Below are 16,484 nucleotides of genomic sequence, written 5' to 3'. Positions count from 1 at the left end.
AAAAAACACAATCTCTTTCAATTGCAAAGAGATGATATTTAATGTTAAATGTTGTTATCTAGATTTGAATTTCTGAAAATGAAAATACATGCCTATTTTTGCTTGATTTAAAAAAATGAATTCTTTTTTGGGGGGATAACTTTTCTAAGTTGTTTTTATTTCCAGGTTTCAATGTAATTAGGCTACTGAGCGGATCAGCTGTAGCACTGGTTATAGCCCCCACTGTCTTACTGACAATGCTTTCTTCTGCTGAACGAGGATGCCCTAAGGGCTGTAGGTGTGAAGGCAAAATGGTATATTGTGAATCTCAGAAATTACAGGAGATACCCTCAAGTATATCTGCTGGTTGCTTAGGTTTGTCCCTTCGCTATAACAGCCTTCAAAAACTTAAATATAATCAATTTAAAGGGCTTAACCAGCTCACCTGGCTATACCTTGACCATAACCATATCAGCAATATTGACGAGAATGCTTTTAATGGAATACGCAGACTCAAAGAGTTGATTCTGAGTTCCAACAGAATCTCCTATTTTCTTAACAATACCTTCAGACCTGTGACCAATTTACGGAACTTGGATCTGTCCTATAATCAGCTGCATTCTCTGGGATCTGAACAGTTTCGAGGCTTGAGGAAGCTGCTCAGTTTACACTTACGGTCTAACTCCCTGAGAACCATCCCTGTGCGAATATTCCAAGACTGCCGCAACCTGGAACTTTTGGACCTGGGATATAACAGGATCCGAAGTTTAGCCAGAAATGTCTTTGCTGGCATGATCAGACTCAAAGAACTTCACCTGGAGCACAATCAATTTTCCAAGCTCAACCTGGCCCTTTTCCCAAGGTTGGTGAGCCTTCAGAACCTTTATTTGCAGTGGAATAAAATCAGTGTCATAGGACAGACCATGTCCTGGACCTGGAGCTCATTACAAAGGCTTGATCTGTCAGGCAATGAGATCGAAGCTTTCAGTGGACCTAGTGTTTTCCAGTGTGTCCCAAATCTGCAGCGCCTCAACCTGGATTCCAACAAGCTCACATTTATTGGTCAAGAGATTTTGGATTCTTGGATATCACTCAATGACATCAGTCTTGCCGGGAATATATGGGAATGCAGCAGAAATATTTGTTCCCTGGTAAACTGGCTGAAAAGTTTTAAAGGTCTGAGGGAGAATACAATAATCTGTGCCAGTCCCAAAGAGCTGCAAGGAGTAAACGTGATCGATGCAGTGAAGAACTACAGCATCTGTGGCAAAAGCACCACGGAGAGGTTTGATCTGGCCAGGGCTCTCCCCAAACCAACGTTTAAGCCCAAGCTCCCCAGACCGAAGCATGAGAGCAAGCCCCCCCTGCCCCCCACGGTGGGAGCGACAGAGCCCGGCCCAGAGACCGATGCTGACACGGAGCACATCTCTTTCCATAAAATCATCGCAGGGAGCGTGGCCCTTTTCCTGTCCGTGCTCGTCATCCTGCTCGTTATCTACGTGTCATGGAAGCGGTACCCTGCAAGCATGAAACAGCTGCAGCAGCGCTCCCTCATGCGAAGGCACAGGAAAAAGAAAAGGCAGTCACTAAAGCAAATGACTCCCAGCACCCAGGAATTTTATGTAGATTATAAACCCACCAACACGGAAACCAGCGAGATGCTGCTGAACGGGACAGGACCCTGCACCTATAACAAATCAGGCTCCAGGGAGTGTGAGGTATGAACCATTGTGATAAAAAAAAACGCTCTTAAAAGCTGGGAAATAAGTGGTGCTTTATTGAACTCCGCTGACTATAAAGGCAACACGGTACCCCCTCCCCTCCCCTCCCCCTCCTCTCCCTCTCACTGTGCTGGCAAGGTCCTTCCCTGTCCTGAGTGCATTCATAATACTGGTCATTTTCCTCTCATACATAATCAACCCATTGAAATTTAAATACCACAATCAATGTGAAGCTTGAACTCTGGTTTAATATAATGCCTATTGTATAAGACCCTTTATTGATTCCATTAACGTTGCATTTGTTTTCAGGAAGAAAAAAAAACTTCTTTCATAAGTAATCTCCCACATCTGATGTATTCTCCTTCTGGGAGGATCAAATCTGTAGCTCTAGAAGGTTTGCAGTTTGTTGGCAAATCAAAGAAAAAGATGAATAATCTCAGGTACTCAGAGCCTGAACCGATTCTAGGAGATGACTTGATTATAGAAACATTTTAGAGACAGACAGAGCCATTAAAATAATGCCTGCCTTAAAAAGAAAATTGCAGGAAACTATCAAAAGATAGTGCTGGGTTAAAGCAGCACCATGAACAGTTTCCAGAGATATCTAAGTTACAATAAGGCAAGCACAAGGGAGAAGTGTTGAAGGGTTAAAATACTGCAAGTAGTCACTGCAAAATGTGAGAAGATGATTAAAACACAAAGTTTTAGACTTTAGGGCTTATCTCTGAAACCCATCCCTGTAAAAGCAGACAAGAGGTTTCACTGTAAGTTTCTTCTACAGACATGTGTATTTCCTAAATAAGTTGATTAAATAGCCAAAAATTAAATAGGCATATTTGAGGATATAGATTTCTTCGTGGCTTCTCACATGAGGGAGTTTTCAGAGATAAGATTTGCAAATGGGAAGCAATCTTGCTATGTGCTTGTGGCTGGGACCTCACCAGAATTTCTCTCCAGCTTTTTCAAAGACCCCAATGTAGTTAATGGAATCATTAGCTCCTTGCTGTTCTTCTGTTCAGGATTTGTCAGAGTGTCCTGTAGTGTTTCATGATGTGTCCTGCACACACCAGTCCTCCCTAATGACTGACACTTCATTCAGATGTGTAAAAGAGAACATATTCCAAAAGATATGCGTTCTACCAACAGCCTCATTAAAAATGAGGACTATGATAACACCTTAATAAATGTATAAAATAAATTTTCAGGGGGAAAAGACCAACACTATGATATTTCTCTTTTGCTTTGCTGTTGTTGACATTATTGTGTCCCTGTGTTCATCTGTATTGTAAACTCATCCATCAGTACAATTCTGTACAGACCCTGTTGGCAATCTGCAAGCTACATGCATGTTTTTATGTCGTTGGTGAAAGTTTATTGACTGCAGCACAAATATCATAGCCTCTGTATTTAAGTAACATGAACTACAGTCCATTGAGATTTTAGAAAAAAATATCTTTAGCCTATATTCTCTTTTGTCTTCCAAAATGAACAAGTTTATTATAGGAGCAAAAATTAGGAATTACTACACTGAGGCTGTTTCATTTAATTTGACTCGCCAAGCCTTACATATTTAACCATGTCCCTGTTCTTTCAAAACAGAATTGCTGCATCAAAAAAGAAAAAAGTGAATGGCTATTTTTACCAACATTTTTATATAGTTTGGTGGTTTTTTCATAGGATGAGAGGAAAGATCTGGGCAAATCACCATGAAATATAATTGCAAGGAAGAAAAATTATTAAAAATCATGCTTTTATAAGCAATAAAGAAAAAAATGCCAAAATAGATTTCTCTAGGTTCTTTGAGTTTGGCTAAACCTTAAAATAAATACCAGTTCAGAAAAGCATCTTAGTCACAATGTTTACCCATAAATAATTGTTGAGTATATAATAATGACAAATAGTCATATATTCCCAATTGATTAATAATGCAGATACTTCCTTACAGTAATATGAACTGGATGACTGATCTTACTGTGATGTTTTTCACTAAAGTTGTAATTTTACATTTTTTTATGAAGTGTCAGTAAATACATATTCCATCTGAAAAAGAAATTTTCTTTGGTCAGCCTCATTTTTATCTGTACTAAAGATGATTGTATTAATTAAATGCAGTGTTAAAATGGAAAAAAGCCCATTTTTATTCTTTGACTTGAACTTTTCCTCATTTGTGATGGATACCAAATATGTTTAGGCAAGGTATAGTTATATTTTTTTAATTCTTTCAAATTATTGATTCTGTGGTGCTACTAGTATATACAAAATGTTTGCTGTATTGAAAAGTATTTCTAAATTTTAAAGCCACTTGGTATGTAAATTGTGATTTAACATTAAATGAATGACCAACATTTTGAAGGCTGGTCATTTTTTAATGCCTAACTTTACTTATAAATATACTAAATAAGAAAACAGAATTTCTTTGAAGGTAAAACATGGTTTTATTTGGAACATGAAATTACAAGAAAAAGTTCTTTCTCACCCCCTGCCCCAACTCAGAAATGAAGCTTCTCTAATTCTCAGTATCTGCCAAGAACAAATATAAAAATCCAGTAGGTTAGACAATTTTTACTTCACTATTGTCAAATTTAACAAAATTGGATGGCAAATATTATCCTGATCAGAAGTTGTTGCCCTCACCTGTACTCCATGGCACTTTCTGTACTACATGCCATAAATCTATTTTCATAAGTATTTGAAACTCCCTGCCTGTTAGAGAAATATAATTGATATTCATTTTTTTCTAGTGCAAATTTACATGAAATATCTGATCGCAGGTGACAACAGTGAAACAACCTAACCTGTTGAACTCTGTAACAGAGATGGATCAATGCAGAGTGGATTCAAAACAGAAAGAAAATGGAGTTTAGTGCTTTGAACAGCATGTGGGTTTTTTCCATTTTTATTAGCCTCAGTATGCACAGTGGTACTGCAGCGTGAAGGAAATAGTCCCAGTGCTACTGTATTCTAAGCAATACCAATGCAAGATATATTCATTTTCAATGAGTTTGTATTTTCCAAGGATGTTAATATTACATCTTTTCAAAGAATTTAAACTATTTTTTACTTGATTTGGTGAGTCAACTACCTAAGTAGACACAGGCAATAAACCATATTTCTGTGGAGTAGCAATGACCTCTAGTGGCTGATTAGAATAACCACAGCCATTCAAACACATTTTCGCTTTTAATTCTCAATCTCTTTGTAAACGTTGTTTACAACGTGTACTTTTGATCTGTTCATCAGATTTGAATTTCACTTAGTTCATTCTCCTGGGAAATACAGCTATTGTGTAATTTTTTTATATATATTACTTAGTGACATTTTTAGTAATGCTAGGAAGCGGGCCATAAAACAGGTTCTGAGGGACTAGAAGTAGGTGCCAAAGATGTAAAGCAAATAGTTATACAATAAAAATCGATAAGAAATATTTTAAAGTGTTTATATGCATCGAAATTGGTCAAATAGTCTGATATTTTAATTAAGTGTGTTAATCCATTGGCAGGACATTGAAACACATATTGTAATTAAGGTTGGGGAAAATAAATTTCAGTATTTAATATTAAAAGAATCAGCATCAGTTACTTACTGGTCAGAAGATATAAGAGCTATCAAGGGAGAGAGGCCTCCCCTTTTTTTTGCTTTAGAACTCTCCAGTTTGCTGACCGTGCCAGTGACCCGTGCTTTGCCCCGTGCTTTCTTCCTCCCTCCCCCTTTGCAGCCAGCTGAACACTGGTTCTATTAGGCTCTTTGACAATGATGTTACAGTCTAAGAGGTGATGATTCATGGATAATGAAATTATGCTCTCCTTCTGGGGAAGGATAATGCAGAGTCAGATTCATGAATTTGGCAAGGGTTTTTAGGATGCTGTAGGTGCACGGAATATCTTCCCTTCCTTTGACATTTACCAAGATGAGAACTCAAATAGTTTATTCAAAGTGAGGATTAGACTGGCATCAGAAACAAGCATCAGGCCATGAAGCTTAAGACAAAATAAGTTCCAGATGTGACAAGTGAAAATTGAGCCATGAGAAATGAAACTGTGTGGGTTCTTTTATCCTCTTTCTCCCTGGGTTCTCATTAGAAACTAGATCTGAAGCAAAACCATGGAGCTTCCTATTCTTGTGATCTCTTTGCTACCTACATTAAAAATCAGAGGCAGATGGGACAGACTATGAGAATGAAAAATAATATCAGTAAATGTGAATGACAACGTTACAAGAGCAATGGGATGGATGGACCTTAAATAGTGCTTATTAAATAACTGTTGAAAATTAACTCTAAAAATACACAGGTGAAAGTGTTTTCCCAATCATAAGAGTTCATGTAATTTTTCCAGCTGCCTAAACCATTGGTAATTTTTGATAGTTGGTAAAATACAATACAGATATTGCAGAAAAATATAAATAAAAAGTAATTCTGTTTCATTAAGGAAAATAATCATGGTCATGTCTTGTAGAAGAATATGGACCTCAGAAAATAAGAGCTAAATTCAAACTTCTCAGATACTTGTTAAATATTTTTTTTGACAATAAGCCAAAAAGAAATCAATAACTCTATGTTAGGAAGCCTATATCTATGAATCTAGAACTTGTCTTTCATCTTTGGTTTCCATATGGACACAGATTCTTCCATCTTATGTTATCTGAGTGTTGCATTTTATCAATAGTGATCCCAGTGAATGGTAGGTATAAGGACATAAACCAGAGAACAAAGAAAAAAAACTTCTCAAACTAAACCCATATGCCAGTGGTGTCCCAAAATCTGGTCAGTATAGCCAGGGCTTTCCATCAAGCAGAATTTTGTCTGTCCCCTCTCTAGTATCACTGTTTTCAGTTCTTGTTGACATTTACTATATAATTGTTTACAGGACAATATGACATCACTATTGAACAGAAAGGTAATTGCTCCCATACATGTTGTATGGGATTAGCACACATTTCAGATATCAATCACATGATGTTACCTCTCTGTTGTTTTTCTCCCACACCTACCTCCCAAGACCTCCTAGTATAGAAACTACTATTGACTTTGTCAATTACAATCATTGAAAATCACTGAAGTTTTCAAAAAGCATAAAGTAGAACAGTGTTCTTTTATAGTTAATAACGTTTTACTTATGCAAATTAAATACTTAACTCATCAAAAAATGACCCATGTAATTACAAATCTCTCTTCATTGGATGTAAACTAGTATTTCCAAGTAAGAAGTAACAGGTGTACTTCCAACATTCTTATAATTTAAGTAGACACAAACTGTTTCTCTTTGAAAGTTGAGTTTCTATGACATCTCAAGAAAGCAGAGAGAGAATGCTAGTTTTTTCAGGAAAAGAAACATTTGTGAATTTTATGCTGTTTAAACTTCAGGTGGTGATGATGGATGTTCTTGAGTTAGGATTCCTGTACATGTGAGAAGCATTCCAGGAACACACAGACAACAGAAATATCTGGGCAACAAGCAGAGACGATCAATTTTACAACTATATTTTCTAACAACAAAACTTTCATGCACAATAGTAATCCACTTTATGGCAGAAGGGAGAATGAGTTTCTATTTTATACTTTTCAGCAAATTTTATAATGAAAATTAATAACTTATTGACAATTGTCCACTTTCTTATTATTTTTAGGAACTCCTGCTCCTCCTGAGAAAAGTTTCCTTTATTTCTTTCCTCCCACTCTTACATTGTTTTTCTCTTTATATGAAAGATATCTCTACTTCCTATAGCTCAAAAAATTCTTCCTCATATAAATCAACACAAGTTATCATTTCACTCAAAGTGGAAGCATATCTTCAATATACTTGCAACAACTATTAGAACATGAAACAAATTCAAAACTGGATGATCCTTCTCTCTTTTTTTAATCTACAGCCTGCTAAATACCTGCACAGTATCTTTTGTTTATCAAGGAGGAAAAAAGAGATATAGCTGAATTACCAGTATGCCAAATATTAAAGCTGATTATTTTCTACTTTAATTAACTACCTCCTAAAAAATAGAGGACTTTATGCAAATATGCAACAGTATTTCACCAGTCAAAAACAATAGATAGAATTTTGTTTTCTCAGAGATAAAATCCAAAATTTTAGGCCTCATATATGAAATAAAATGGCAGACATTACATTTAGAAAAGGTATTTTTTGTTAAAGCTTCATCACACTATATCTATAGTATAAAATACATTTTGCCATCAAAGAGATAAACACTTCAATTTAATATAAATCCTTATTCAGCACTCTTGATGCTGAAACTTATTTATGATGTGGAGGCATATGTATTGGTGGTCTTCATGGCTTCAAATAGGTGGATTCATATATATAGATAAAAGTATTTCTAGACACTAATATTCATCTGTTATAATTCCTAAAGAAAGGAAACATAACCTTTAATGACATCAACTAGAATCTCACAAGAACTTTAAAAAAAAACTTACAGCAAAAATAAATAAATAAATAAACTTGTAGTATATCTCATAATGATATTGAAGAAATAGAGTGGCTTTAAAAACTCTCATAAACCTGCAATAAGATTGCAACAGTCAGGCTGGGGCTGTAGCTCAGTGGTAGAGCACCTGCCTTGCACGTGTGAGGCACTGGGTTCAATCCTCAGCACCACATAAAAATAAATAAAGATATTTTTTAAAAAATTGTAACAGTGAGAATTCTCTAAAATTATAACAGAAATAGTTACAGCATTGACAACTCTCTCAGATCAATTTATGAAATATTTCGTTCAATTTATACAAAATTTTAAGTGAAAAAGTATAAATACTTGGTTTGGATATTACAATATATCCAGTAGAAGGTCAGATAACAATGATTTGTGGTTAAAACAGATTATTTAAGGATGTGTGCAATCTGCATAGGCCATTTTACATAAATATTTTTGTGTTTTTCATCAAGCTAGTCATGTGGTAGATTATGCCTAGTAACAATACTTATCTAACTATCCATATTTTATTACTCATTTGTATATATGTGTGTGCTTGTGTGTAATTGATTCCTTATTATTTACCAGACATTTAGACAATCTCACAATTTGATAAGAAATCTTTAGTATCTTTCATAGCTCAGATAGTTTTTTCTTGTTAATGTAAGAACAAATTTCTCACATTGAATCAGTCTTCCTACAAGTTCTACCCATTAATCCCACAGCTTTCCACTTCTTTATAGGTTTTCCTAAAGTAATCCACACCCCATTCAAACAACAAATCTCTACCTAAATTATACATCTCCAGATGCCCTCAGGAAATGATCTCTAATTAGTACTAGGACAGTTCTCTCCTAGCCAAGTGCTAATCTGCCAGTCCAATGCTCTTCCCAGCCTGTGGCACTCACTCCAGCCCATCTCATTCCATTAAAATTAGCATGTACTTAGTCCTATGCACTTTTATGGGGAGGAATGAGTAGTAAAATGTAAACATCTACATATATTTTTATAGGCTTTACTCTTTTTATGGTCTAATATACAGAAATGTGTGAGGTCTTTATTAGTAGGCTAAAATGCAAAATCATCAATTAAAAAAGAAAGGTCAAGGTAGGTTTTAAAGATAGTCTTAAGTTCATATTACATATTTCTTAATATTAAAAATAAGTCCAAATTATGTATGCCCTGTTTCACTTCTTTAAAGTTGACTTACCCTCCAACTTTGTCCTAATAATATTTTTTGTCTTTTTATTTGTACAGTAAATAAAATACAGTAGAATGTATTTTGACATATCATACATATATAAAGTCTAACTTCCCATTTTTTGTGGTTATCCATTTTGTGGAGCCCTCATATTCTTGATTGGGTTTCCCATTCCTCTCATTTGCCCATAGTTCCAATAGGCAAAGGTTTCTGATGTTGTGTGTTTTGGGAGTGATTGGATGGATGCACTAGGTTCATCTCTAGAGGGCAATATAGTGGGATCTAGGATCTCTGCCTCTGTCTTCTCAGTCTCCCATTCCCATGCCTCTTCCCCCTTTAGAAGGATTATCTACACTGAAATCCCTCCATCCATTCATATCTGGGTCTCTTTTGATTCCTTATGCTTTACCATATATGTGTTCCCAATTCTAGGGTGGTATTATTGTCCCTCGCAAGGGCACTTACATTTACAGACAGAGAAAATCCTTTAGCTAAACGTAAGAAGAGCAGGCATAAACAGAGCAACAGAGAACAAGGGTAGGAAAAGTGCTTATGGGAACAAGTGGCTTTGTAAGCCTTTCTAAGTTCATCCTACATAAATTTCTTTGACTTTTTCTCAAGCATGAAGTTGGGCCTTCCCAAAAGGAACAAAGGCAGGCCACAAACTTTATTTGAAAAATTTCTTCAGTGAATTACCTTTATACACTGGATTTCTCCCTGTTTTTTCCTTCATGGAGAGACAGCTTTGTATACTATAAAGAACTTGGGCTATGGATCCTGGAAGACATACTTTAAAATCTGGTTCTGAGACTTAAAAATTTGAAGACATTGAATCCCAGCCTTCTAATCATAAAAAAGAATATGTAGAATAATGAAATCATCACATGATAGTTGCAAGAGGGCAAAGAATCAGCAGCTTAAACCTCTTGTATGTTTTTTCTAGACACATTTCACATATTATTTAATTTGGTAAGAAAGATCCTATGAAGATGAAATGAGACAATGTAGGTAAAAATCCCATAGTACATAGTTAAGCACATAATAGTAATTTTCTTCTTCCCCTCAGTATCTCAAGTTTCTAAGTACCACATATATTTTAATAATCATATTCCACTATGTATTTTCATTTACAATGACAAGTTGATTCCTGGTAGACTCAAGAAAGAGAATCCAAATTGCCATAAGTTCAGGGAAATCTGGGCACATGGTTAATATTGGAGAATCAAATCAAAGTCCTAAACCTCCCAATAAAGCCTAATGACATTCTCACCTTTACTTCCATACCATGCTCCCTGTTCTAATTCTAACCAGTTCTCACTTTCCTACCTCTGTGCTTTTGCTCACGCAGTTTCCTCTGTGAGAAATACCTTCTTCTCTTCCAAGTTCTCCTGTCAATTTCTGAGCATTTCTTTCATATATCCAATTCATATTCTACTCACTTCTCAAGTCTTCTTAAACTTGCCCTTTGCTCTTTGCTATGCTATTTCATACCTCTACTACAGGCTGCCTTGTGCTTGGGTTACTAATGGGTCTGTAATCCCTTTTGGAGGAAACAGACCATTTCTTCTTTTCTTTTCCCAGTGTTGATGGGCACAGTCTTTTATTCATAGTAGATGTTTGTTGAATTTATTTTCTGGTCATTATGATAAAGCTATTGTTGCAAACAATCTAAAGTAAATATCCCAATTTAATGAAAACTTAAGGCTGTCAACTTCATGTTTATTTACATAGTAAATATATACATTTTTGTTTTTATTTTATATATACTTTACCATTACATACAATATTCTCACTTATCACTTAGGTGACTTCAAATGTTATTCTTACAAAAATATAGTTCAAGGGAATCATGTTCTAATTTAAATTGCTTCTTTGTTGTGAATAATCTACCAATGGTTTTCCTATGATTGTTACCAAAATTATGAACATTTTAGGGAGTATATTAAAAGGATGAAGACCTAAGGAAGCTTGTGAGACAAAGAAATTATTTTAATATTAATATGCCTTAGTGTTAGTGGGGGTGAGATGTCAACTTTTGTTGTAAAAGCCATATATGTTTTAATTTATATATATATATATATAAATTAAAATATATATATATATATTTATTTAAATTTTTGATATTAGGGATTGAACTGAAGGGTGCTTACCACTGAGCTTATATCACCATTTTCTTTATTTTTAATTTCATTTTGAGACTGAGTCTCACCAAGTTGCTAAGTGTCTTGGTTAATCACTGAGGATGACCTCCAACTTGCAATTCTCCTGCTTCAGCCTCTGGAGTCGCTGGGATTACATGTGTGTGCCATCATGGCCAGCAAAGCCATATATTCTTAATCTCTTTTTGCCCATCTTAATGTCTCCTTATTTATCCCCAATTCTGCAAAGTTTCTGCTTTAGATATGTTCCTAGACCTCACCTTCTTAATACCTTCCCCTATTCATAGAGACTAGCTCAGAGGTCTTTGGTTTTCCAATTATACACATTTCCAAAGAAACTATTGTACAGGAGTCTTCAAACATCAAATATTCAGAAACTGACAAGTAATGATGCTCATCATTTTTTTTTAATCTTAAACATCAATTATATTGAAGGCAGGTTTGATCATATGGGTTTGAAGCATCTCCTCAAGGCCAAGTCTTTCCTTTTCTCTGTTCTCTTCATTCCCTTTATGCTTTTCACTGAATTTCTCCCTCCCTCTCCTATCTGTACTTGAGTTTTCTTTCAACTTTTCTCTTTACCAAACTCTTATTTATAAATTAATCTACACAACTTGAATATGCACCTTCATACTGGATTAGAAGGAAAATACCAATGATTTTTAGTCTTTTAGAAAAGCAATAATTAAAGTGAGATAGTTCTAATAATTTTATGAAAAACAGAGTTAAAAATTTCTGTTTGTATTCAACAGCTTTAGTTGGGACTATAAGTGAAAAACTGTAATTTTGCAAATTGCAGTATAATTTCCAAAATAGAAATGACATAATCCCTACTATATTTTAAAGTTGCATTTTAATTATGATTTATAACATAGAACAGATCTGAAGACCATCTGATTTTTTTCCCATAAAGTATTGCTCAGGCTCTGGACCATGCATGGTAAACTTTACCATCAAAAAGCATACTAATTATTTAAACAGGTAATTTTTTAAACAGGTAAAAGGGAAATTGAAGTGAAATTCTTTAATCTGACAAACTAATAGTTATAACAATTTCTAAGAACCGTACAGTGTATTTTCTTATCTGCTATTTAAAGTTCCAAGCTAATTTAATTGTACTTTTAACAATCTTCCAAGAGCTGCATTCCTCAGCGACTCTCTTGGTTATCCATTCTAGGGTTTCACTACAGTAACCATTTCATTCCTTACATATTTGTCCCTCTTGCTACTTAAGAGATACCCAGTGACTATTAAATATTTTTCAGTTCTTTTCCATTTTATTTAATTATTCATTTTTTAAAGCTTCCATTCCTATTAAAGAGGAAGAAGTAAAAGAAGTTGTTGGGTTTTGTATCTGCTTTTATTTTTAGTACTAGAATCTGTTTGGACTAGCTCAGGTAGAGGGCCCACACATAGTTTGAATAGATGAAAAACCATTGTTCTAAATTTGCATTAATGTAGATTTAAAATGTTTGCATAGAGTGTCTGATGACAGTTGAATAAAAGAACAGGGTGGTTAACTAACCTAAAACCAATTACAGAAACAAGTTTCTGGCAGGATGTGTTCAATAGCTTTAGCATGATGCCCTTAAATCACATTTCCAGAGGTCAAATTTGCACATAACTCCTTGAAGCACATCTCCTCATATTCAACTCAATTTTAAGGTCCAGCAGTGTGTTGTGCAAAAAAATAATCAATGGTTAAATTATTCCCATTTCGTTGGCTCAGCTCACAGTGGCCCACTGATAAATTTAAAAGAAAAAAAAAAACCTATCTGATCTTCAATTTGTATTTCAACTGAACCCAAGTGCAGATGCCATCTCTGGTAATATGACAAAATAGATTTAGGCTTCTAAATGTTGCTGTGTATTCCAGTATCAGCATGTGTCCTGCAGGAACTATACTGTAGCTCAGTTGTTGTGAAAAAAAATATGCAACTGAGTTTGCTGGAGAATCATTTTAGAGTTAATTAGACCTTCTCCACCTGTAATTTAAGAAAAAAGAAAAAGCCCAACACTCTTAAAGATCATGGGGGAAAGGCAGTTTAAGAAATAGAAGTCCTCTGTTTATCCAGGGAGGTACTTTAACAAGGCAGACAGCTACACCACAGTAGAGAGACAACATTTCCTCAGCTGATTCAGTTAATTAAAATGCACAGTTACAACAGACTTTCTTAGAGCCTGCAGCTGAATGACCCAAGTCTCCATTTTACTCCAGTGTCACACAGAACATGAAGAGGCAAACATACTGCCCAAACACAATTTGACTCACTAAAATCCAGCACTATAAACACCAAATACATTTCTCAGGCACATTTTAAAAGACGTATTATCAAGATTTATGACATAAAGGTAGAAATAATTTGCAACTAGGCACCTCCACGAGAATATCCTTCGTTCTTCTCAAAGTAGTTTGATGCAAAATTTACAAATAAATCTTAAGAATAGAGTCCACTTTGAATGCAGGGATCTTCAACTCTTTCCTTTCAAATATATAGAATTTGAACCTGACAAATAGCCCAGCTGTTGCCAGAATTTATGAGTGATATGAAAAATCAAAGGCCACAAAAGCTATTTGTCAAATAAACTGCAGAACGCAATTTCAGTCTGCAGGGCTCATTTGCAGAACTCATGATGAGCATGGGAGGAGGGGACGCTAACAGCTGCAGCCTTGACCGCACTGCCCGTGCCAGCCAGAATTCAAGCTGCGTGAGCTGAGTGTGGCTGAAAGAGGGGATCGACAAATCGACAGATGAAAAAGAAAGAAAGAAAGCAAAAAGACAAAAGAAGTTCTTATATCCAAGTTTTTACTTAATCAGTACATCAGCATAACTAGTTTAAGATAGATGAGACCTGTAGGGTTTTAATGGTATTCAAATTAAATGCATTCATGGAAGACTACTTTTATTTCCTGGTTTAAGGGACAGATCACAGAAACTGAATCAGTTAAACCTGGAGTTAAGCCTGGGGTGCAGGCCTAGTTATCCTAGCAGCATGATTGATACGGCTTCAGTGTTCTCATCTGTAAAATGGCACTTCACATCCCAGGGCAATTTTGAAAACATACTGAGATAACATGTGCTTATGGGCACAGCAGGTACTTAATAAATGTTGTCTCTGCTTTCCTTAGACATTTTTATACTGCAGCAAGTTGCATTGAATGGCCAAGGGAAGTTCTCACATTAAGCATTTAAATTGTCAATTCTGCAATCTATTGGTAATGATTAAATGTCCGTAGTGCTTCAATTATCAATCCTTAAATCAAATCCAAAAAGATCCACCAGAAACTTGGAAACCCTGTGTTAATACACTTAAATAGACTTGTATTAAGTAGTATTCTGTGATAGTTTTGCTTAGCAGCAAAAGAAAAATTCTAATGTTAGTACTATCTTTTTCTAATAATTCAATATCATTTTCATTTCCTAAATATCACCTGAAGAGCTGGCTCCATCATCTTTCAAATCTCCTTTAAAATGTTGCCCTAAAGTTTGTCTGTCTTGCTCCTCCTGATTTCCCACCACTTTCTCTTTAATTTTTTTTTAACATAAAACATGGACATATGTCATCTTTCCTTACTCAGTTCTCAAGAGAGCACGTTATTGTCATTCTAGTACATCCAATGCCCTGTATAACTTAGGACACAATTCATTTCTAGTGTAAAAACAATTTAGACAATTGCATAAAAGATCACAATAGTTATTTTTTAATCTCAATTGAGTCTTTGAAATGATAGCTAAATTATGCAAAAGCAAATTATTCGAAGAGTTACAAAAGAAAAAAATCTGATAGGTATTTATTGATCATCCATTTTGTGCAGGCACAGAAGCTGGTCTTTTTCCTTAAGGCAAAAAAAAAAAAAAATGTAATAGAGGTTCAAGAGTAATATTTGAAGCTTGGAGTCCTATCACTACTAAAGTCACAAAGTGTTTTTGACTGGTTTTGGAAATTCATTTCAGAAAGCACTGTATTTTCTCGAGAGAAAATTTTGATATGTGTCCTTCACTGGAGACATGATAATAATTAGTTCTTTTTAAAGATTTTGAAAAGAGCAGAAATGAAAAGAGCTAAAAGAGTTTCTAAATGACACAAGATCTGTGAAATGGTAGATATTTAACACAAACCTCTTAGAACTGTTATGTGGATTCATTAGTTAATTAGTTAGTTAATGACTTTGAAGTGTTAAATCTTATTAGAATGTTTCTTTACACTTTAACACATGTGAGAGAGAAATTACTCTGAAATTAGAAACTGACTATACCATTCAAGGATATTGGGTCTATTTGTGGCATACCTTCAAATATTCTTTCCTGTTCTGATTTTTTTTTTTCAGGACAACTCCCAAGAAGCCTGTCTAGGCTACATTCCCAGCCTCTTTTATTTTTTCAGTGTTGGCAATGGCTTCCATTTAACACTAAACATAGCCTTGAGAAACCCTCAGGGTTAGGTATGTTGCTTAATAATATAAAGGATTTTTTAAATAACAGCATTAAGCTACTTAACTTAAACATACTACTCAAATGCAGCTTTGTATTTTTTTGTACAGAAGGGAAGACGAATAGTCTGTTGGGTCAGTCTAAGAGAAAAGGGGAAAACAATGGAAGCCAAATGGTGAATTCCTTGCTCTTTGGAAACAGTGATCAATTTCTCTCCTGCATGGTGGGAAGTTGAGAAAGGATGGTGGAAGTTATTTTTATATAAACTAGGTTATTATTATATATTCTAATATGCGGAAGATGTATCTAAAATTTATGCAAAAACTTATTATTGACATATAATATGCAGAGAAAAGTACACATATCATTAGTGCATAGCTCCATGAGTGACTGAGCACACTGGTGTCTTCTGTTCCCAGATCAAGAAATAACATTAGCAGCATTCTAACCCCGTCTGGTTCTTCCAGTGACCAGGTTCATCCCCAAGCTGGTTACTGTTACCTCTGATAGCATAGGGTAGCTTTGAGTATGGTGGCACTTTTACATAAATGGGATCATAGAGTAT

The 16,484-nt window shown here is 35.0% G+C and overlaps 2 protein-coding genes across 2 annotated transcripts in view; one reads left to right on the top strand and one right to left on the bottom strand.

Annotated features, from left to right (window-relative positions):
- Window positions 1-16,484, bottom strand: part of Ctnna3 (catenin alpha 3) — a 1,639,810-nt gene that overhangs the window by 938,090 nt on the left and 685,236 nt on the right. The window lies entirely within an intron of this gene.
- The window catches only part of Lrrtm3 (leucine rich repeat transmembrane neuronal 3), a 160,708-nt gene that overhangs the window by 728 nt on the left and 143,496 nt on the right, over window positions 1-16,484 (top strand). Inside the window, exon 2 of the mRNA XM_005341992.4 lies at window positions 166-1,697. Within this exon, the coding sequence (XP_005342049.2) occupies window positions 166-1,697 (1,532 nt within the window). The remainder of the gene's footprint in view (window positions 1-165; window positions 1,698-16,484) is intronic.

Source organism: Ictidomys tridecemlineatus, chromosome 1 (assembly GCF_052094955.1).
Source record: "Ictidomys tridecemlineatus isolate mIctTri1 chromosome 1, mIctTri1.hap1, whole genome shotgun sequence".
In the NCBI taxonomy this organism is placed as follows: domain Eukaryota; kingdom Metazoa; phylum Chordata; class Mammalia; order Rodentia; family Sciuridae; genus Ictidomys; species Ictidomys tridecemlineatus.
Note: the sequence above shows the minus strand (reverse complement) of the source record. Positions and strands in the feature narration are given on the sequence as shown.